A 25,013-nucleotide genomic window follows, 5' to 3' on the forward strand; every position below is an offset into this window, starting at 1 on the left:
GAAAGAGACGATTTATAACTAATTGACTGTAAATATTTATAATCGTCTACATCATAAGATTGTTTGCATTTTCCTACTTCTATTTGAATTTAATTAATTCTTGGCATATTTATATCAATATAAATAACGTTATTCTATCAATTAAAAGGTCAATGGCATGTCTTATACATGTATAATAAGTACTGTATCATACCTACATATAAATCACTTAACAGGTGAAACGAAAAGTCCCGATACGGCGATACAGAACCTAACACGCGAACAAATTGACTCGATGATGATTCATCATCCGTACAAGGCCGCTTGCATATTCGAGACGATGTTTATCATTCGGAAGGAACAGAGTTGAATATTGTGTGACTCGAATTACTCCTTTTTTTTTTTGAGTTTGCAGTTTGTACCGAGAATTTAGAACAGTTTTTGACTCTGAAGACTGGAGGATAGTAGTGTGTACGCCAAAAAAATTGTTTTTGTTATTATTAATGATCTTTCTTAAGCGTTCTCGAGTTGATAATAAATGTGGTTTTTTTCTCCGTAGTGTCGTGGACTTGAGTGTGTTTGTGTGATGATGATATCTATTTTGATTTTGAAATATACCGTCACGTGCTATAAATATTCCGTTACATACTAAGTCTAGGTTGTTTATTAATCGCGTCGCTTGTGTTCTTTTGTTATATGTATTAATATATTTTTCAGTCAGATGTTATTATATTGTCGATATAGTAGTATGTAAAAATTAACACTAATTAATTTATTAGCTTATTTATTTGGTTTTTAATTACAAACTTAGTGTCAATGATTTCTGTTAATTCTTAAATAAAAAACAGATTCAAACATATTTTTTTTAATGAAACATCTTTATTAAAGTGAAATTATAATCAATAACAATAAAGAAACATTTTGTATACATTACATTCAATATTAATCCAATGTGCACGAGAATATTACATCCATATGATTTTTTATACTTGTCAGTTATTTTTTGTCAATACAAAGGTAATAACAGAATGTCCATTTATACACCATTCCGGTTTCCGAGATCCAAGCCCAATGGAAATGATACTTAGACAAGTACAACCGGTTCCTTGAGTCTCTTTAAGTCTTCACATGCTCAATACAGTGAGGTCGACAAGTCTTGGCCACCCTAGCGTTATTTTTAGACGGCTGCGTAGATTTTATTTTAGGTTTTTTCTTATTTTTGATTATTTTCTTCCCAAGTTAACAATGCTCAAAAGTTCAGAAAATCTAATTTTAGAACGGCCAAAACTCGTTAACTGTATTATAGATATTCTATACATAGGTACGTGCCACGATCGTGGGACCACCTGTGTCTCTGTTTATTTTATACAGTATATGCATATTGAAATTAATTGCGTTATACGTTTTTTACCTGACATTACCACATAATTGAGTCGTATATAGTTTTTTCCCAGATTTTAGAATCGATTAATAAGTTTTTGTATGTAAGTTAGTAGTACATTATATGTTATATGATACGATAAATAATATAATTTTAATTTATATTTTTCCTTAAAGTTTGATACCTAGGAATACTTAAGGTATTTTTGTCATTATCAAATTCCTTGAATTAGTATTAGTATACTGTTAGTCCAAATCGTATAATTTGCACAAAAAACTTTAGTTACAAATTTTAATAAATGTAATGTAATATGGACTAAATATTTTAGAGTGGTGCTTAAGATATTGAAATTACAATAATAACAATAATGCCAAAATCATTGTTTATATAATTATAATTAATAATAATGTAGATATTATTTATATATACATGTTCTTAAATACCACATTGTAATATAACATTGAGATGAATATTGCTAGTATGTGATTAGAATGCGAGTTATTGTACGTGTAAACTACTTGCCGTCAAAGAGATGTCGCGTCTTCCGCACGCCGCGTGACTCATCACGCTCTAGCACTAGATACATACATCTTAATTAGATCGTTTGCAATTTTCATACTAGATAGTGGTTACCTACTGGTTACCTACTAGTTACTTAGGTTGTCTTAATATTTTTTAAAAGAAAATTGTTTACTACCTGCAGTTGGTTCTACTAAGTGATTGTGTTAGTAAATAATTTAATAGTGTAATATGGCCAAAGTGAAAAGTCGAAGGCGAGCTCAACGATGCAAAGGAAAAATGCATCATATGTTGCAATTTTTTGGGTAAGAATTAAAAAAAAACATTTTATTTGAATATTTTTAACTGCTTTGTAGTTTAAGGTTAGGTTATATTTAAATTTGTTGTAATTTTATTACAAATTCCAAACTACATATATACGTTTGTATCCGTAAATTACGTACACTTGAAGATGACGTGAGGGAATGATGTATGCCTACTCTTGTCAGAATGTACCTTACTTATATTTTTTTGCTTTAGGTTTTATATTTAAGGCTGGTATTTATTTTTTGTTTATTCTTAGTCCAAGAGGACTAAGGATTTTGTTTTACCTTCTTAATGATCATAGAGATGAATCACATCCAAAATGTACCTAAGGTTTTATAGGTAAAAGATGATTAAATCCTGAAATAGAGCCTACGTAAGTAAGTACATATAAGATTGTACATATACCTTAATATTACTTTATCTTTGTTTAATGATTACTTAAAACAGAAGGGCACTGCGTCATATTTTTCATAATCCTGCAAATATGTAGTCATATTTGTATTAAGATTCTGAGAGCAAGGTCATCAACATCCATGATGACCTTGCCATTTTACCTTATTACATTATTATATATTTTATAGCAATTATTATGGAAAACTTGAATAAGCAAATTTTGTAAAGTTATCAAATGAGATATAGTAAAATGTTTTTTACTATTTATTAAAATCTTAAATATACAAAATTCTTGTACTGTAAAGCAATAAATGACTGTTTTTGCCTTACGTTTCCCTCCCGTTTCCCTTTTAGCTTTTAAGAAGTTCAATTGTCACAAAATATCAACCGTTTCTTTTCAACCATTTCAATGACCATATTAAACACGCAAATGACCCTTACGCCATATTATTTATTATTATTAAGTTTCATCAACCTTGACACGTGTAAACTCATTCAACTCATTTACTTGGCCGATAGAATATAATGGTATACAAACGGTTTGTCAATATAATATGTAAGAAAGAAATGTTCATTCATTCACAGATGAAGGCCGTCGTTGTAATGAGTCGTTACTATGTTTGCTAATAATTATTATTATTATTGTTGTATGGGTTTTTATATGATATACATGACTAGATTTGTCGTAAAATGTTAATATTTTATATATAATTAGATAAAGAGCGCGGCCTTAAGTCAGTTCCGTCAGTCAACACACAATGTCTAGGCAATTAGGCGTAAGAAGGAATCTAGTGCTACGACACTCCGTTCCCCACACTCGGTCCAATTTTTGTTAATGACGCACTTTGTCTTAGTTATTCGTTTTAACTTCTGTCCTAAACATAAAAGATTTACTCTTAATAGTCTATTCTAGCATCTAGTAATTAGTAGATATGCAATGTTTACGTTCTTACGTAAAAACATGCAAAAACGATAAAAATACCACACAATAGAACACTGCTCACTGTAATGACTTAAGTGTTGATAAATTGTTAAATAATTATCATTATTTCCTCCGTTCGAGTGGAAATAGCCTTACGTCATAGCTTACACAGCCTGTGCTAGATCATTCGGTGACCAGAAAGTTTGTTTTAGCGTTAATGCTACGTCTAAAAGAAATTAAATTTAAATTTCAGTTGAAAAACTACAATACATTATTTATATTATTATCTTATACTCTAGACTTGAAAAGAAGACTGACACTACTGACATTTTCATGTACCTTAACGATTCAAAATTCCTTATGCTTACCAGAAATCGAAATGAATATTTTTTTTTACTAAGATCCTATAATAACATTGTAACTTACTCAACCACTGTCCTTGTCAACAGAGGGGCGGTGTGTGAGTGTCGCACCGCCATGTCGCACCACAGCGACGAGCAGGCGCTGCTCACGGTCACCTCGGACTCGTTCTGGGAGCCCGGCAACTACAAGCGCACCACGCGCCGCGTCGACGACGGCCACCGGCTGTGCAGCGAGCTGCAGGCGCTGGTGCAGGAGAGAGCTGATATAGAGAAGACCTACGCCAAGAGTTTGAGGGGATGGGCGAAGAAGTGGAATGATCTTATTGAAAAAGGTGAGTGCACTAATATTTTTATTCATAATTTGAATAAAAATAATATTTCCTTTTATACAATTCTACTAGGATCGTAATGTCGTATGCGTGACAGATTCTGCTTATATTTTATCGTTTATTCGTTAAGTATCGATACGTGTTTAAGACCCGTATTTATAAACCGCTCTCGAGTCAGATCGATCCTGAGATGACGTTTTAATTCATAAATTAAATCTCCATTAATAAATACGGGCCTAAATATAGTAATATGTTAAGGATAACCTTTTGTAATGAGATAGAATTTGCTTAAATGCCATCTATGATCCCGCATTCACCACCTGACCCACGCAGCCACTGTAGCCGCGGTAGCATCAACCTTCAAAAAGCATTACTCACTGTCAAGAGTACACAATACGTACGAGTTGAAACGTAGATTAGTGTAACTTGATAAACTGACATTTGCTAATAATTGGATTACTTCACTAACATTGCAGTAATTTCTAGTTAAGGTTATAGGTTTTTTATCTTCACGCATTTTCTCGTTAGGCACTTAGTATGTACTTTATTTTCCATTTTCAATCTATTTTTAAAAGAATATTTAGCTTTCTTTTACCTAATTGACAGATATAGTTTTTTCCTAGTTGATTTTTTTAAATACGCAGCATCTAAAATAACTAAAACTTATCAAACAAAGCTCCAATACAAATCGGAAGGTTAATTTAATCCTTACAAATTGCAAGCAATAGAAAGGAATGCACATTGGTAATGATGCGCATCAGATAGCGGTCTTTATCTAGATTGGCATTTAAATAACCGGCGATCGCTGAATTTGCTGCTACGGCAAAGGTCAGGTCATCATTAGTATGGACATTCGTTGCAAATCAAAATAATTCGCACTTGGAATAGTGTAATGTCTTCATTTGATTTTTAACTAAAATATTGAACTACGATGCTGATGCTGTAGATTGTCTGTTGTGATTGAGTAATTATACCACTTATATACATATATACAGACTGTGCGGGTTTAAACTCAACTGATTCTAAACAATAATTTTACTATGAAAGCTGTGTCGAATAGAATTTAAGGATAGTGTGTAGTATTTCTCATATAGAAAATAAAGATAACAGTGCCGCATTACTAAACTTAACTTAAAGAATGAACAAAAGATATTTAAGCTTACTCGCGTCGATGTACACATATTTATTTGAATGCCGGATATCTATTCACCAGCAAGTTTATCGATGGACGGACGGCGCCCCTTCCAGCTGTCCGCGTTCGTTTAGAACGAAGACCTCGCTGAGACACTGTGCCCGCATCGGGTGTCACCTTCGTACCGTTCCTGTGGACTTGCTAAACTCTTTATATGGTCATATAATAGGTGAATAAGTTTAAATACTCGACACGAACAATGGAATGTCTTGTTTTTTTGACATTTGTGTACTTTTTAAGGAGATATTGCTTTAATAAATATTTTTTAAGACTTAAGTGGCGCAGCGGCATAAGTCTGCGACCGTAAATATCTACGGTTTAGTTTCGATTCCCACTCGTGGTAATAAAATGTTTAATATTTTCATTTTCTCGCTCTGGTAATGAGGCAAACTACCTTTAACACAATACTATTATTGGATCTATATCTATCTATATTCTAATTCGTGTCACAAACAAAACGAAAAAAAGTAACCTAAAGATATTAAAGAATATAAACAATGATTAAATTAAAGTATACTAGATACTAAAATGCTTACGTTATCATCTAAAGTATTTCCATAAGTCGGGGGGACGCTTATTGCAGGCGGTAACATAAACCCCCCGGTTATTGCGTTCCGGAGGCGCACCGCATAGCTGGTTCCAGAAATAGAATGATTGTGGGAGAAAGGCTACCTACTGCTAGGCATGTTATGGTTATTCGTGTTTGTTAAATAATCAATTTGATTCTTTTATAGTTTTTAATATGGCAATGTTATAGTTTTCGATATGGTGAAATATATTATATCTTTATTTACAAAACCTTTTTGTGCAATAATTTAGTTATTTGTTAACGCTATACATTTTTTTTAAGATGTACCTAATATGTTTCTTGAGCATGTCCCCTATCAACGTCTCAGGTTATAATAACGTTTCTAGTGAGGCCATTTCGTAGCAATTGCGCTTGTTAAATAACCGTTGGTTAGCCGATAACGCAATTATATACACTTAGACCGACAGTGATTGGTGACCACGCAAATCTGTATTTTCACCTGTAAAATAATATATTTTGTAAAATTTGAAAGCAGTGATTTCAACAATATAAATATTGTAGATATTACAAGAATTTATCAGTTTTATCATATTCGACCGATGTGGCGGAGTAGCACAGTGTGTGCCTGTAAACGCGACGGTTGTGGGCACAAATCCATTCGTGGGAATGATTATATTCAATATATTTTCATTTCCCCGCTCTGGTAGACGAATTATTCCTTTTCCCACTTAACTCTACATCATGTTGCGAAAAAAAAATAGTATTATTCCAATATTTTACTATTTTTAAAAAAATCTAATCATAATCCTCTATCAATCCACGTTATCGTTTCTATATACTCCTGGTATACATATATATACTAGTACGCGATGGTAAAATGATCTGCGCTCACTCCGTCAGCGATACGCGATCACGCGCCAACATCGGCTACTTCACCTATTAAATGTAGTGGGATATGTTAAACACTGCGCACGGCACAAAATCACATGCTTCATTTAGTTTTTGTTTTTAAAACTGATTCATTTTCTTTATGAAGCAATTAGCAGGTACACAAAGTTAGTGTCGATTCACTCTTTTTTTTCTACGCCTCGTGCTGTATGTTCTGTTTTGTCTTATACAATACATAAGGCTTTGCAAAACTGAAACGCGGGACTAGAACTCGCCGTCTCTTGGATACTGTCGATATTAAAAATATCCAAAAGGTCCTGATTCGAGTCCTACGCAAAAATTTATTTACGTTTCCTAAAATTATTAATTCAATACATACTAGGCGTATCTTGTAAAATACGAGTGATGCAATACAAGTTCGAGGGAAAAGTAACCGTCACTAATTAACACACCCTACATTTTCTCCAATATAAAATGATGTAACATTTAATTCCGCTCTTATAATTCAACGGCGATACACATTTTCTCGTCGCCATTTTTCACAACAGCTTGCATAAACCGCTGTGGCGCGAATAAAACATTAAAAACCGAAATGGAAAGTCATTTGGCACTTAGGGTGACTGCACACGACGACTTGCGTGACGACCATATAATGAGGTAGCAAATTGTGTAGGTATGGCAAGTAGGTATATTATAATTCACGATCGTATCTCGTGAATTTTTATTTATGCGAGTGAGATTTTTTTATGTGTATGTCAAATAGCTGTTTTAATTTTATTATACTATCCATGATTAAGCAAATTTCTTTATTGTTTGTGACTGATAAATCTAAATGTCTATGTAACAGGTCTCATACTTGTGACTGTTAAGTCTTGAAGGGTGGACAGAGTGAACCTGGGAACGTGTTGTTAAAACACTGCGTTCCAATTCCACTTGCACTTTTCGTCAATTTCTGGAGATATTGGAGATATTGAGTGTCGGAAGTCATCGCAGCATTAAATTATTCAGTATTATCCTATCTCACCAATTGAAAATGTTTATATGCCTGTACAAGTAGTTTAAACGAGTATATTTACAATGCTATACATGTATATAACTTTAAAATTCTATTAAATATTGACACACTAGATATAAAAAGTATTGTAATTTTCCATTTAAAACAATTGGATGCGTGAACAGCCTTAGGTGACTTACTACGCTGCGCACGCGCTGCATTCGATGTGATTCGGATCGGGTCGCGGTAGACGTGCCGAAAGTGCTGTTGTAATACATGCATTATTGAAAATCGAAAGTCATTACATGGCGCGTTTAATGACTTTCGGTGACATCGTTTACTTATGCAACTATCTATATTCTATATATAGTGGGGCTATTAAATAATCGAAAATATATATTTTACTAGAAAATTTGACTATTATTTATTTGTTTTTATATGTCTTGTTATCTTAATTTCAAGGTTATCACAAAAGCTATAGGTTAATATTTTCCTAATAAAATTTGATTTTAATTCAGATGCAAAACAGACGACACCTCGATACTGGTACTAGTTTCACAATGATGTAGATGTAATAACAACTAAAATACAGGCCTTTCCATGAAAGTCTTTTCCTAAGTGTGTTTTTTAACTTTTCTCTGCGTGGGATTGGAATCTACAGCTCGAAAAAATCCCACTTGCGCAATAAATTTCTGATAATTCTTCTATAAAATTTGGGTGATTCGCCGAATGATATGTGAGTCAATACGGCACCTTACATCAGCTGGCACGAAGGGAAAGTTACGAAATCACCAACGACCGGTCAAAGACCAGTTTTTACAGATGAAATGAACAATTGTTACATAACCGGGAAGTTTGCTAGTGGTACTGGGTCACCCGCGAAACCCGTTTGTGATTTTCATTAATAATAAATTCATATCAAAAAAATGTATGGACATAATACATTTATTACCAATGTCTTGGTTAATTTTTAAAGTAGGTTTTCTTATATAGCGTATAATTGTATTTAAATATTGCATCTTTCGTTAATTGCGAAACGCTTGTTGTATCACAATTTAAAATCTCACTTTCCTCATTTACATTTTCCAGTTAAAAATCATTTAAAAGTGAAAAGTAAGTAGGATTTATGTGTTGTTGTTGAATTTATTACCTACTTGGTAATAAGATGATTATTGCAATTAATCAATTAAAATTATAGTTATTAATTATCGTATTTAGTTATTTTGTTACTCTATTAGCTTATTATTTTACTGAATTATGAATAAAATTATCCTTAAAAACAATGTTAAAGTTTGTATGGTTATAGAAATATCACTATATTAATAGTGAAATAAAAAAAATATATTAAAATGATGCGCTTAGTTTATATTTTACAGCATATAGCACAGGATACTTTAAATCCTAGTAAAAGGCATTGCAAAACAATAGTTATCAATCTTTATTTTATAGGGACCATATCGTTATTTCCATTTCTTGGTGGCCAGTGGGCATCTTATTACGGAGGTAATGCCAACAATTGTGCAGATATAATAGTTATATAATTAATAAAACTTGCTTAGAAAGCGTGGCTCAATACGTATGTGATTAAAATAAAAAAAATATATGTCAAAAAAAAATGACGAAAGAAAGTCAAGATTCATGCCCCGCGTACGCACCATTAATTAAGTAAATTTGCCAGTCGGGGGCAACGTCTCACGCCGAATCGTAATTTATTCAAAGAAGTTAAATGCCATCGGCGACTTTGTACCCTAAACTCCTAAATACTGAGTTCAAAGCCGTTTACGTGGTTGTGACTAATTTTAAGGCAATTAAGTTGCATCTATTAAAAGTTGGATTCAAGAATGGAGAAATCTAACAGGTCCCCTACAGAAGTACCTATACGTAGTAAGAAGCTCACTTAAACAGTTTGATGTATTTCTTGGAACGTATCAATGGAAATTTGGGTTAAAGAATTGGAATTTTTAGAATTCCGTAATGCTGTCTCTGATTCATCACATTTCTTGATCAAACACGTAAGAATATAATAAGTAGTAACATCGTTATACATTTTCTATGCATCATTTCTGGACAAGAAAATGCTAATAACTAACTATAACTTTTATATATTTCAGAAACATGTTTTTATATGTATTATAAGTTTTGTTACGGAGAAAATTATGATACATGCGTAAAGATAAAAAAACATAATGTATTAGACTGTTAATGCGATGATTAACGAGTCTTGTTGCAAAGTTGGTATGAATTTAATTCAATCTCCGTCAAGAGCAGAGAATGTATTGTAAGCATGACTGTCTTTTACTTTTTCTTTACAATATGTTCATGAATTTTAATATTTATGAGTGTATTGTATATTTAAAGGATGTGATAAAAACGACTGTTATCAATTCTTTAGCAAATACAAATACTTATGTTCTTGAGCTCCGAGCAGTACTGGCAGGAGGCAGGAGGCAGAGGCTTTAGAGCCCCTTTTAGTTACAATATACTAAAACTAGTCTTCATTGCTAAAGATCAATTTGGACAATTGACTACTATCTAATCAAATACTGTTATTTGAATTATTTAGATACCGGCGGCGCGGCCATTAGTCACATCGAAGTACAGTGTTGCCATAGCAAGATTATATACACAGAATATACTTTTATTAAATTAGTGAATCAATTTTACATTTTTAAATATAAATTATTATAAAAAAGACCACACGTGCACAATACGTGCCGTCTCAAGTAATACTGCCTTCTGTATCCGGTTCTTGATCCAACAGCTAAGCGATAGCCTCTTAAGATGTTGGTCGAGGCTTTTCGCTATTAGACCGTTAACCGAAACCACTATCGGCACAATGATAGTCGCATTGACATCCCACATGGCGGTAATCTCATGGGCTAGGTCCAAATATTTAGATTATTTTTCTTTTTCGGCCTTCACGAGTTTGTCATCATGTGGGATAGTAACGTCAACAATCACTGCGCGGCGCGCCACTCGGTCTACTAGTACTATATCAGGTCTATTAGCAACAATATACCTGTCAGTAATAATAGACCGATCCCAGTAGAGCAAAGCACAGCTATTTTCAAGAACAGACATGGGATTGTACCTGTAGTAAGGCACCTCCAATTCTACAAGGCCATATTGAAGAGCAAGTTGCTGGTGTATTATCTTGGCTACTTGATTGTGTCTATGCAAATACTCACCATTAGCAAGATGAGAACAACCAGAGACAATATGTCTGAGGGACTCCCCAGGTCGATGACACGCCCGGCAGATGTCGATAGTGCCATCTTTCATAATATGTCTCTGGTAGTTCCGTGTCTTGATAACTTCGTCCATAATTGCACAGACAAAATCTTCAGTTTCTCCGAAAAGATCCCCGAACTGTAACCAAGATAATGATGAAGCAGTATCCACGTCCTGGCCTACTAGGGCTCTATGAAATCTAACATGCAGCTCCTTGCTCTTCCATACAGCCATGCGATCAGAAGTAGTAAGTACTACAGGCCGACGCCAGTTCTCTTTGCCCAAGGAAAGAGGAGTAAGGCCTTTGTCAACTGTTACCACATCCTTGTGCATATCCACGTCAATCTTGAGAAAATATTCTCTAAGACTGCATACCTCGTGGTTATGGAGGTTCTTGACATTCAAAAAGCCACGACCTCCACACTTATATACAGTCCACACGGGATATACAGTCTCATTACAGACGAACGCGGATGGTGCATACGGTATGTCGTCAACAATTTACGTATTTGGCGATCTACGGAGTCTTACGGAGTATATACTTATTACCGGTACATAATAGAAACATTCATATTTATTTATTAGTTATCTATGGGACATGGTGTCACCAGGATCAGGCATCACAGAAAGTTGCATTTACATAGTCTAAAGACATTTATTTATATATTACAAGAAAACATGTAAATAGCAATTTAAATTAACATAAAATAGTGCTAACACTCGGCCTCAGGGTTAATCTAATAATATATAAATTACAAATACATGTGCTATAACCGTTCACAAGTTCCAGTGATAGGTGGAATTCAAAATACTAGGACTATATCTTACTACTAGTTTTTACCTGCAGCTTCGTCCGCGTGATCCTATTATAAGGAGGGGAAATAACACTGACCCCAGGTGGATAACAGTGACAAGATAAACGTAATGTAATATATCCTTCTTCGATAAATGGACTATCCAACACAAAAATATGTTTTTAATTTGCCATTAGTTTCTGAGATTAGCGCGTTCAACCAAAGAAAATCTTTAACTTTATAATATTAATATAGGTGAAGTACATGCTCGATATATCTCGGCATTACTGTTAATGACGACCCTTAATCCATTTAGGTCACTAGGCCACAAGTAGCCTACCTGGGTGTTATAGCTTAGATATTATTGGTTTATCTGGATTGGTATGGGAGGTCAGAGAGTCGGTGTCGTTTTTGCCTTCAAATAATTAGTTTGTATAAACCTAGTATAACTATTATCTTCAAGAGCAGGAATTGAACCCACAACTCGAACGACGGCCACTAAGGCTGGTTAAATTTACCATACAAAATAAAATGTTTATTTAATATAAATTTATTTATCTTCTATGTTTTGTTGTCCTAGGCCCCGAATATGGTACAATGGAAGCGGCGTGGAAAGGCGGCATGGTGGAGGCTGAACGGCTTTCCGACCTGCACCTGAGCGTGCGCGACCGTCTCGTTAACGACGTCATAGCTCAGATCAAAAACTGGCAGAAGGACACTTATCATAAGGTTAGTTTAGTGTTTTACTTAATTATTACTGTATCATCATATATTTTAAGAAACAAGCGAATATTGGAACTTGTTCATCAGAATGTCTCATCTGCCTTACTTAAATTCTCCTAACAGATTCTATGGCACAGATTGATTTGTGATCTTACCTAAAAAGGTTTACCCATAGCTATTTCAACATGATATACTATCAGTACCAGTATCATTTTTCCTAACACTACTTCCCTCTGCCTATGAAATAAAAAAGAGCAGTGCAGTGATTTTTATCTTAATTACAAAATAATAATCAAAAGATTAAAAAAGTATATTTTTATTGCATAAAACGTCTATTTGATCCAAGCAGAAAAAAGCAACAATTTCCTTTTACATTTCCCATCTAAAATCTCTTCACGTACATTTACGTTTTCAGCAAATATCATGCATATTTAAAGAGTCACTTCAAATGTAAATCTGCATTAGAGAAGTAATTTTTAACGTAAACATCAGTCGTAAGCATGGCCTGTGTAAATACAGCTTTGTGTAGGTAATTCGGCGTATAGCGCGCTAGCCGCACTGGTGACAGGACTAGGTACATCGCTTGCCGGTCTCGAGTTAGTTCTTAGTTTTGTTTTGACTTGCATATGCAGCTTAGCTCAAAGTCTTTCATATTTTTTGCAAGTCTTTGGACAAATTCATTTTGGTCTTTTGTATTTTGATTAGTAGGAAATGTGCACGAAATTTTAAATAGATTCAGTTTAGTTTTGACGTCGATTTTCCTTGCCTAGTAATATACCTTATCTAGTAGCTTATCGCTATTTACGTTATTTAACGCATGACTGGATAGATATAGATAGAAAATGAAAATACTTCATATTTTTAATTTTTTACCCGTCCAGAGGTTTTTTAGCAGGCCAGTGGTGGGGCACAAGCTAATCGCGGGACAGGTTGTGGGCTCGATTCCCACTCGAGGAAATTAAATATTAAATATTTTAATTTATTCGTTGTGGTAACGAGGCAAAGCGCGATGTTGAGTTCCGCCATCCAACACGCAACGCTTCCCGAATTTAACAGAAAATGGCAAATGGCCCTTCCATTCGCTTCTTATTTTGAACGGAGTGTTTTAACACTAGGTTTCCAGGTTCCCTCTGCCTACCCTGCCGTATGCGGGATACAACGTGAAGCTATAAAAAAAATAAAACGAATACAAGTAGAGTGGTTAAAATTAACTTAGTATTATTTATTCAAGTAAATGGCAAACGCGCTTTGTGTTGTTAATCCAGCGCGAACTCCTCACAAAGCTGACGTGCCAGAACCTGTCATAAGCATAGCTGTTGTTAGCTATTATGAGACTTTTACACATCACGTTATATGTATAAGCTTTGATGTTTGTGTATTTTTGTCAGTAGCAATTAAATTAGATACATTTTATATTAATAAAATAATATGTTGAGGCATGTGGCTGTTGTGAGTTTGATCCCCACTCCAAGAAATGAAATATTTAATATTTTCATTTCTTGGTTCTGGTAACGAGGAAAAGCGCAGCCTTCAGTTCCGCCACTGAACACGTAATACCTCCAGAATTTGGCGGGAGATGAGTAACGGATGTATCTGAATCAGAATGGAGTGTCTTAACACTAGGTTACCTAACCCTTTGCCTTTACCATTTTGTGTGCGGGATTCTGCGTGAAGCTAAAAAAATGCTAATATATGCTAATATTCATTAAAGGTTATCAATTACTTGAGTTTTCCGATCTTGCTTTTCCACATTCCTTTGCATTGTAAATTCCTTTCAAAGTACACTTAAGAGCATTGAAATAAACATACGTAGTAATAGTATTTATCTGAAGACTGACAACTGAGTACCCTTCGTGATAATAACTTGACAGGTCGCAGTCGGCGCTAAACTTTCCTGCGGTATACGATAGTATATACCTAACCTAGAATAATCGAAAGAAAAGAGATATAGGAGTAAACATACATTTTCTTCTGTTTTATGAAATACAAAACATAGCGGAAAATACTGGGCTTAGTAAATTCAAATTTTGTAGGTTCCTTGGGATACCCCAAGTATACATACATTAATATTTTTTTATTTTCCCACTGTATTCCGCACATAGCTGGGTAGAATATTTAATATTTCATTTCTCTAAGGGGGTACCGAACTCACTACCTACATCGTTTATAGTTGAACACTTGTGCCTCTGCACACTTAGTTACTAAGTTAAAACCAAAAAAAAATTCTCGAAATGCTTGTTCTGGATGTGTTCTGGATTGAAACAAAACAGAAAAAAATATTTGCAATCTCAAAGACCACGCAAATGAAGTTGCGAGACGTAATAACTCCTGCAAGTAGATGGGTAATTAAGTTTTTCTGAACGGTATAGGGAAAAACTGACGACGAAAATTTAGTGATAAAGTAAAACGATTTACAGAAGGAAAATATCACGGTATAATATAATATATAGTCAATCAAAATTGTTTATACTCAATGACCGTATCTTAATTGCTTATACTTTTTGTTTTAATGATATTCCAAGAATTTGTGCATTTGAAAAGATAAAATACCCACTGGGTTCGAGCCCGCAATTACTAGTGTATATTAGTTTTATTACTGGAACTGAGCTATAGTCACTTATTTAACGTACATTTTCTAACGTTGCAACATTAGTTGCAAATTATCGTGAAAATAATATAAAATAATGTAGAAAAAGTATCTAAAGGAAAGGCATTGTCATTGTCATTCTCTCCAATGCTCTCTTTAAATACGTTTCTCTAGACATGCATAATACCTACTCTCGAAATTAGAGATAGTCTAGAAAAGTAAAAGTTGTCGCAAATTTGTATTGCAATGATTTTTGTTTTATTTTTTTTTCGTTAGGTAGGTAGAGCAACATTAGTGTAATAAGAGCACAGATCCGAGTGTAATAATAATAACACTCGGTTCTGTGCTCTTAGTTCTGTATCTATTTATCTAATCCTGTCATTTCTCTTCTGCTAAATATCTCCACTAATTTGCTATATTTGCACTTATTGACTATTGGAGGAGGCGAAAGAAAAGTTTTTATATAGTCTTTCCGCATACGTTGATGATGAGCCATTACGCCACACGATCGATGTATAATAGATACTACTACAGACTACTATACAAGCTATTTAACAATTAAAGTGCACAGTGAATATAAATTAAAATAAAATAGAAAACCACTTTCCGAAGTTTCAAATTGGTAATATACTGTGCAGAGGTGATTATGCAGGACGGGCCGCGGTTGCCGGCGTAATGGTTGTTTATTTTCAAATACGCTATTATCATACATTAAAATGCATTGACAAGAAAGCTGTTTTACAGTCGTTTGCTAAGGATATTTTGATTGGTTTATTTTAAAATTTGTTATAAATGTTGAGGTCGTTACTATAATCTTTTTGTCATCAACAATTACAATATTATTTTTGAGAATTAAGTTATCAGGAGGAAACCGATTTGCAGACAACAACTTGTGTGGTTTATAGGTATTTCATTTAATGTAATTTGATTGTCATTATTTTTAAAGTATCTATTTACAAACAAGTCTTCTCTGAAAGTCTCACAAACATCTCGTCTTGCATCAAGCGTTATGTTGTAGTCCTTGCGCAGTTGTAAAACGATCTGACAGATGATAGGTATTATGTCTGTTTGTCGCGTTAATTGTGGGTTCGAATTCTATTAGTGGAAATGCTTATAAATATTTATTAAGTGTCTCAGTCTTATGATAACAAAGAAATTGCATTATATTTTTATGATTTAACTATATTTCCAAAATGAAAGATTACTTTTTATATATAAAGATGTTGTTACAATTTAAACCTACTGTTGTCTATAAATGTATATACCCGCTCCTTGGCGTACAGGTTGTGTTGACGTGGTGGTGAATCCCTAATAGGAGCAGTCAGACGGACGGTTCCGCGCTATATTTTTACTATTTACTTATAATAAAATATAATATATTTTTTTATTTATTGACAAAAAATATATAGTGTCGTTATTAATTAAAGTCCAGCATTATATATTTTTTTCGCTATACATACGATCCCTGAACCCGATGTCGCAACATGCAAGTAGGTAGGCGTGCTGTCTACGTGTAACTAATATTAAAATGAATACCTAATTTATGTTTTTAATACATTTGCATTGGCAAATAGGTAGCTAGCGATGGCCGCATTTAGGTACCTACTATTGTTAAACTAAGATGGTCAACAATGAAATCATCGCTATTTCAAAAGAATTACTTTGCAAGCGTTAACGTGCTGCATAATTAAAATGCACGTGAGTCTCTTAGAAAAATATATACATGTTATAAATAAATGCATGCTTTTATAATTTACTCCATTATGGTTGTCTCATTCAAGGGAATGAATTGCATAATTTCTTTTACTCTCTTTAATAATAAGACACTCAACGCGCAATGTCTTGAAAATTTTGGGGGTGTGTGGAGAACGGAGTATCGGGACACTAGGTTATCTTTGTCTATCGTGCTATATACGGGATACAAGGTAAAACTGAAAAAAATACAATAACATAGAACTCAAATGAAAAATAAATTAATTTTCAGTAAACACTTGTGTAGTATGTGTCCAATATTACAGACAGCCAATTTGTAAACTTATTTGGTCTGTGAAATTGCCTAATACACCTATAAAAGTTAATAGCATTTTCTAAGTAATAAATACAGTGTATTATATAATGTGTGTGTTGTAAATTGTTGTTGTTGAAAGATCATCAATATACATAGTAGAGTTGTAACTTACTTAAGCACTTAGCTTCATGCTTTATCCCTTGCGGGATAGCCAGAGAGAACGGAGGGTTAAGCGCTACAGTCTCTGCATACCTCTTTCGCCTCGTCCACTGTCATCAACCTCTTCAGAAAGACCCACCGGGGGGACCTTATATTTTTACGTGACCTTATCACCAGCTATAAATAAAGAAAGTGCCAAAATCTATTTACATTTTATATATGGAGATTTATATTTTATTTAAATTCTTTTCATATTTTGAAGTTATATTGTTACACTTAGAACTATAAATAAAATAACATTATATTCATTATACATTATACATCAAATAAATAGATACACCACGACTCGGGACTCGCAAGTCACCACTTATCGTCACGACGAAACTTCTATATCGTTGTTATAAGTTTTATTGTTAGAGTTTTGGAGTTTCTCCATTTAAAAAAAACCCACTCTATAAATAGAGTTATTTTTTGCTTGATAGATTTATTTAATTTTATTAACAAAGGCTTAAGATTGAAAGCTATTAACATTTAATATCAAAATCTTTTGAATAAATGGACCTGGAATTGAACCAGTACTTCTTTGTATATAACAAGAAGTGTACCTACGTGATTCACGAGATTGTTGTTGAAACAATCGACCCTACAAGTTAACCGATTACGTACGTAAACATAATGAGCGCTATTACACCACGGATGACTCTATGCTTGGGATGCGTTCATACTAGTATAATTTGATTAAAACAATCGATTTATATTGTTTTGTTAGTTTTTAGAACGAAATTTAATTACTAAACGTGTATTAGACCTAGACATGTCTATAAACTATATAATATATATTTATAAATAAAGTTTAGGTTAATATAAATAAACTTTATCATGACATCGCTAGCCAGTGGAACGTCTATCAATGTCTAGCGCGGGTTCAAATCCCGGTACATTAAATTTTTTATGTTTTCCAAAAAAAGTAGTCACATTATTAACAAAATTATAAGCTAAATATCTATACATAGATTATTCATTCATATGTACGTTATTGTGTACGCGGCCGAATGTATTTGATGACCTTTGCAATTGACTGTAGTGATTTCGATTGGCGGCGAGTTAGGAATGCGGCGTCGAGTTTCATTACGGTTATTATTATGGTAAATATCTGTTTCATTCTAATACTGTTTGTTATATTAAAGCTTTTGTTGTAAGTAACATTTATTATGAGGCCTGTCGTGGCGCAGGGGGACAAGCGTGTGATTATAAACGCGACTGGTTGTGGGTTCGATCCCCACTCGAGGAAATTAAATATTTAATATTAGGCTCCCTCCGCCTAATACATGGTGGTACATGCGAGTACAACGTTTAGTTGAAACAGAAAAAAAATATTAATGATATTTTTGATTTTATTCCTTAAAATATTCGTTTTTTTTACTTTACAGTTGGCAAAGAGGCCAACATTACATGTTAACTCTCTTTTTTATACTTCGATCATTTTATTAGAACAATATATGTCAGTTCGCGGCACCTAACGCCGTTATTTGGTTCTGGTTAAATATGGAAAATATTCGTTAAAATATATATACAGACACTTATAAGAAAATTACGTGAAAAATTGTTTTCCCAGAGATATCGACAATGATTTAATATGTCAATAACATGAATTGGTTAAGCTCCTTTGAGATATTGGATACTGTTTGTTGAGCTTATCTATCTATATTGCTCTGCTGTTATTTCTTATTTACTTATATTTTCTTTATAAAGGTTTTATATGACTTAATAGTTTATAGGTAGGTAGTCGCAATTTTATTTGAGTGGACTTGGAAATGTAATTTCTTGTCTTTTTCCATTTCCGTAGAAATTTTGTACACATAGGAGAGTAGGCAGAGGGAACCTGGGAACCATGTCTTAAGAATTTTGTAAAGGTCAAATTAATTTTTGTAAAAGTTCTAATTAATTTTTAGAAATACATACCTTTATGGTTATTGTCAAAACACAAAACCATGACATATTTATGTAAAATTATTTTTATAGTCTTATGAATAATGTCTAAAATAAACATATTCAATAAAACATCTAACTTATCAATCTTATACATATACATGTGAGATAAAAGATAAAATTCCACAAGATAGAGAGCCGTAAAAGTTTTTATCGCCTCCAATGAGGCCACTTTGGATATACGAGGTATATGATATATCTCTCTTATCTGAATTTATTTCTGAAGAATACTAGGGAATATTGTAATAATTATGATTTGTAATACTAATGTAATACTAATAAAAAAATAATTTATATAGAATACCTTGTGGCACAGTGGGGCAGCGTTTGACTGTAAACATGATGCATTTGGGTTCGATTCCTAATCGTGGGAACAAATTGCGTCGTGTTCCCGTTCTGTAAAACAAAGTGCGTTCTTAAGTTCAGGGTAAGCAATTATTTTAACAAGAATTTAGTGTCTTTACACTAACTAACTTAAGTGTCTTCGGTATTTTTATTCATTTTACGTAAAAACTAAAAATTTTGGACATTTGGCTGTGCATATGTTGGACGTGGTTTAATTGGCGACGGTACTTAAACGTGCTCAAGTAGGTAGCGTAAGAAAAGTGGAGTCCAGTCGTTGCATTTTTTATATGATTTTAACCATCTCTAAGTTATTATAAAATTTAAAAATAAAAGCTATTTCTCTTGGACACTTAAACTTGGCATAGTTCCTTGGAGAGTGGAGGAGCCACATGGGATGATCTAAATTCCTAAGGAAAAGAGAAGAATCAGAAATTTACGCCCATATGTTTATATTATAAAAAATCCTTCAATTGTGATTTGAACCTTAAGTTACGATATTCATTCGGCCTCATCCATAACTCCGCTACGAGAGCTCTGTTTCAAGAGTAGCCGTTTTAATATACTAACACCACGTTCGTTATAATCGCATATGAACGTGTATAGCACATTTACTTATTTATCTTGACCGATACATTTTATATAGCAAGATTGATAAATTACTATTTTTATTTTTAGCGTTGCTTTAGTAGATTATTGCTGTTAAAATAAATTATTTTGTTTTCCTTGAATATAAAACGACGATGCCACTATACATGAATTTTAAAGAATTTACAGTTTTCGATTCTATAACAATGCTGCAACAATGCTGCAACAATGCTGCTCTCTTTTCCACATAGGTGATTATCCAGAGTCACTTGAGAGTGTTGAGACACTCCATTCCACACTTTCCGCTTGTTACCACAGCTAGGAAATAAATATTATTAATTTCCTTCATAATTATTGTGGATTTAATCCACAACAATTCCGTTTTCCAACCAAAACCAACCATCAACCACTATGTCACGATAGTGCAATACAATTATTGGCACATAATAAAACTAAAAGTATATTTAATTCGATTGTAATCTGCCTTAGACGATAATTTTAATCTGTTCTTAATAGATTATGTGATACGATAATCTCAATGAAATTACAATTATGTACATATATAAGAATAGTACGTTTGTGTAATAATGAAAGATTTTTAGAGTCTACACTTAATTCAAAATATGAAAGCTTTATTTATGATAATTTTCTTGAGCGTAGATGATCTTTCACTGATATTCACTAACGTTAATGCATCTAAGGCATTCGCAGAAGAAACGGTACAGAAAATTTACTACAACTTCTTTTCTTTTATTATGTACCTACCTAAATGTTCATAATATTTATTTATGACAATGATATCTTTATGTTCTTTTCCATATAAGTCAGTCATCATTACAGTACGTAAAACAGTCGTAGAAATTCATATTTGAATAATATTTGTGTGTAAAAAATAAAAGCAATGTCACAAGTTAGTAATAATAATGTCAACCGTCCAAAAATATACTGATGTGATAATGACATAGAATAAAACTCTTATCGGCCTCTGGAATGTTGCCAACATTTTCGCTACGTTTGTATGTACATACAGTGCGAGGGAAGATACGCGGATTTGTAATTGTAATGCGATTTTATAAAAGTGCTTATTTTGTATATTTACACTGTATCTCGCACACTGCATGATAGGCAAAGGAGTCCTGGGTTGTAGTGTTAAGACACTCAGTTCCCTACTTTCCGCCGAATTCTTCAATACATATTTAATTAATGATTTAACTTAATTATAGAAGCCGTCGTGACGCAGAAGAACAGTGTTTGAATTGAAATTCAATGATTATAATGTAAGGTCGATCCATACATAAATGTTCTTGCTCTGGAAGGTAAAATGCGGCGTTGAGTTCCGCCATTTAACACTTAGTGTCTCGAATTCAGGCTGAAAGCGAAGAATGAAGAGTTTTAATATTAGGTTCCATCTCCCTACTCTGCTATATGCTAGTTAGTGATCTACTATATAAAGAAACTCATATTACCTTATCATTACTACATAACTGAATATTAATTTCTCGCTTTATTATATTTTAATTTGTGAGCTTAACGGCTTAAGCTTTTATCGGAACTTGTAAAATGGAAATTGTTTTTGGACGAAAGTTATTAACTATGAAGGATAGATTGAAGTTTTAATTAATGCCGGCGGAAAACAATTCTGCTATAACCTATATTTCTGTACTTCTATATAAACAATCATTTATGTATTATTTAATTTTTCGAACTTTCATTATAATAGCTTTTCTGAATTTATTAATTTTACTAAATTAAACGACACGACAGTCTTTTAACAGTTTGACAGGGTCCTTATTACTTCTAGACCTGTAGGTGTTTAACCGGGGTAACGTAAAAGAAAAGCTGTCACGTGTAAATTAAAAAAAAACATAGATTGTAGTACGATAAAATTAAATTTAAAACTTATACCTACGAACATATTTATACATAGAAGCAAATAATAATGCAAATAATAATAATAAATTATACTACGAGTAAAATTGGGTTTTTATAAATTCGAGTTTGTAATTGAAAATATTTGCAAATTTCCTTTATAAAAATTTTCAATTACAATCCGTATAGTAAATATATAATACAGATGTATGTATAACGTTCTCGTGCTCTAAATTGGATAAGATAAAAGGATTCTTTGAAAATGGCCAATGAAAATGTACAGCTTAAAACGTCCACGATCTTAATAGAGAGTACAAGTTTTACGATCTTTTTAATAGCTTTATCTTTATTTTACTGCAACCACACGAGCAATTTTTAAATTCTGTTATTTTATTTTGAAGTCGCGTTTTTAAGCATTGTGGTGCAGTGGTATGACTCAATGCAAACGAAAGATTGCGGGTTCGTTTCCCAGACGGCAGAATGAATTATTACCGTTTCCCCGCTTTGGTAGACAATGCGGGGTGTTAAATTTTCTGCTAAAGAGCGTAAAGCTGAAAAACGTCGTATTTTTAATTAGAAGAAATGTGTTTGTTTTTTTTTTCATATATCCTATCCTATCCTATCCTATCCTATCCTATTATTATCTTATAAAACAAAGTCGCTTTTCGTGTCTGTCTGTTGTTTCTAACTCTTCTTCTTCTAAACCACCCAACGGATTTATATGCGGTTTTCACCATTAGGTCGAGTATTTTTCGTAGAAGGTTTATATATAGTTTATTATTTGCACATTCTTATGTAAATTAACATAAATACGATAAATGTGTATAAAGTCCTACCCGTTGAGACACTTTCGCGCATGCGCTGCTTTAATGGTAAGTACTACATGAAAAAAATGTATTGGAATATTGTTCCTCTTAATAAGATCTACAAAAAAGTCCGCGACGGCATATTCGTATCTTTTAAGAATAACGTGTAGTGATCATTTTTCTGTCTAAAAATAATAATTTCAATATATTTTTTATTCTGAGGGATATTTTTCCATAATGTTATAATCCTTATCCTTTAAAATACTTTATTAATTTTCTACGTTAAACGAAGATAAAATGTGCTTTTTACAATATTTCGAAATTGCGTATAGTTTTACAGAAAAACGCATTTAATTATTGACATATCCCGCCATTGACACATCAGCTGTATATTACTCAAGTTTCACTTATCCCTTACTCTCAGCATATAAATAAGTACATTAGTTACGTTGGTCATTTAATGTAGATCAAAACTGTCTTTTACTGTTTTTCATTTTAATAAGTACTTTAGAAGTTGTTACAATATCAAAAAATCCTTGCTGCGAAACGCGCCTCGCGACGTTATGCTTATACAAGCGAGTCCGCCGCGCCCGCCTGCCTAACACGCATCGGTGGTTCAGTGGTAGAATGATCGCCTGCCACGCGGGCGGCCCAGCTTCGATTCCCGGCCGATGCATTCTATTTAATTTTTCTCACAGGCAGCCATGTAGTGCTTGCTTTTCATCAGGGACAGCATAACCTCTTCAGCATTAACCTCAAGCTCGAAAAAAAAAGCCGCCTGCCTTTATAGCAACGAAGATTTAGATGCGTTTGCACGTATTGGATAATTGGAGTTGAATGTATTATTTCAGCGCGATAAATATATCGCGCTACTACGCACTACAAAAAATATGAAACCCAATAGGGTTTCATATTTTTTGTAGTAGTTATTAGTAGATAGGTTTTTGTTTATAATTTCTTCCGTTTAAAATATATTTAAAAATAGTCATTTAAATATATTTTAATAAGTACTTTAAAAGTCCTTGCTGTGTAAAACAATTGGAAAATCCTTATTGAAACTACGAAAATGCGGGTTACATTAGGGTTTAATTAATTTTCACATTATCTTAAGTGCTTTGCAAACATACATTATATGAATAATCCAGTAGTAAAAGCGGGCGAAGCCGCAAGAGGGTCGCTAGTTAAATAATAAATCAAAAAATTATTATATTAACATATTTCCAGTAATAGAATTAATCAACAAAGAAATAATTAAAAATATAAAAGAAAATCTATTACTAAAACGCTGTGCTCCAATTCTATTTCAAATTCATCTAATAAATAGGTTTTCAAATCCCCCATATCCCCATACCTCAACTTTGTTATTCCCCTCGCTTCCCTAAAATTCCACAAATGGTCTCTTAATTTTAACAATGCTCATCACGCGCTGGCCGACTGCCAAAGCTATAAGCGATACGACCTCGTACCTGTGACCTTTCAGGTCTACCTACTGTTGCACTCTGGTTTTCTCTTGGCTTTTGATTGTCAATTAAGTTAGCTTGTTGTTGAAAGTAAATTGTCTTCATTTTTGAGGACATTTGGATATTTAGGTTAACTATGTATATATTAAGAGGGATTCGGTTGTTTTTATTCTTGCTACTACGTAAATACTACTAGACGTAAAATTAAAGTTTTTTTACTGGATTTTTTTCTAAGTAAGTAATATCGACCTGCCTTTTTAATAAGATACTTTAAGAAATCCTATTTTTTGTAGTTTAATTCTATTTCGGCGAAGTCAAGAAGATGTAAATTACATTTGCTTCATGTTTATATTCACCTTTTCAATAACAAGTTAGTCCTCCTCGAACTACTTTCCGTACAGTGTTTAAAGAGGCCGATATAAATAGCTAACATCATATATAAAGACGTAGTTTTGTGTGTTATTCGATGATATTATACTTCAGTTATGCGGAAACTGTGGATACAGCAAACATTTCTAAGATAATCTAAATTTACTTAGGGATTTAATTTATGATATTATTTTGTGTGTTCAGAATGTCGCTATAAGGCTTGGTTATATATATATTTGCCCAATTTCTTATCAGATACTTGCTATTTCTTTTTTTTGTCAAGTCAGTACGTTA

At 33.1% G+C, this 25,013-nt stretch overlaps 1 protein-coding gene across 11 annotated transcripts in view; it reads left to right on the top strand.

Annotated features, from left to right (window-relative positions):
• Synd (protein kinase C and casein kinase substrate in neurons protein Synd) overlaps positions 1-25,013 on the top strand; it is a 99,986-nt gene that overhangs the window by 39,234 nt on the left and 35,739 nt on the right. For 5 of the 11 annotated variants that reach the window (XM_085195986.1, XM_085195989.1, XM_085195983.1 and 2 more), the window contains exons 1-3: positions 2,096-2,184; positions 3,950-4,194; positions 12,400-12,548. In XM_085195986.1, coding sequence (XP_085052112.1) covers positions 2,111-2,184; positions 3,950-4,194; positions 12,400-12,548 — 468 coding nt within the window. In that variant the 5' untranslated portion in view covers positions 2,096-2,110. Of the gene's footprint in view, positions 1-2,079; positions 2,185-3,949; positions 4,195-12,399; positions 12,549-25,013 lie in introns of those variants that run through there. The other 6 variants (XM_085195984.1, XM_085195985.1, XM_085195988.1 and 3 more) reach the window with 2 other exon arrangements.

The sequence above is a fragment of the Heliconius melpomene genome, chromosome 13, assembly GCF_056956725.1.
Source record: "Heliconius melpomene rosina isolate 202511_hmr_F chromosome 13, ASM5695672v1, whole genome shotgun sequence".
NCBI classification, from domain to species: Eukaryota; Metazoa; Arthropoda; class Insecta; order Lepidoptera; family Nymphalidae; genus Heliconius; species Heliconius melpomene.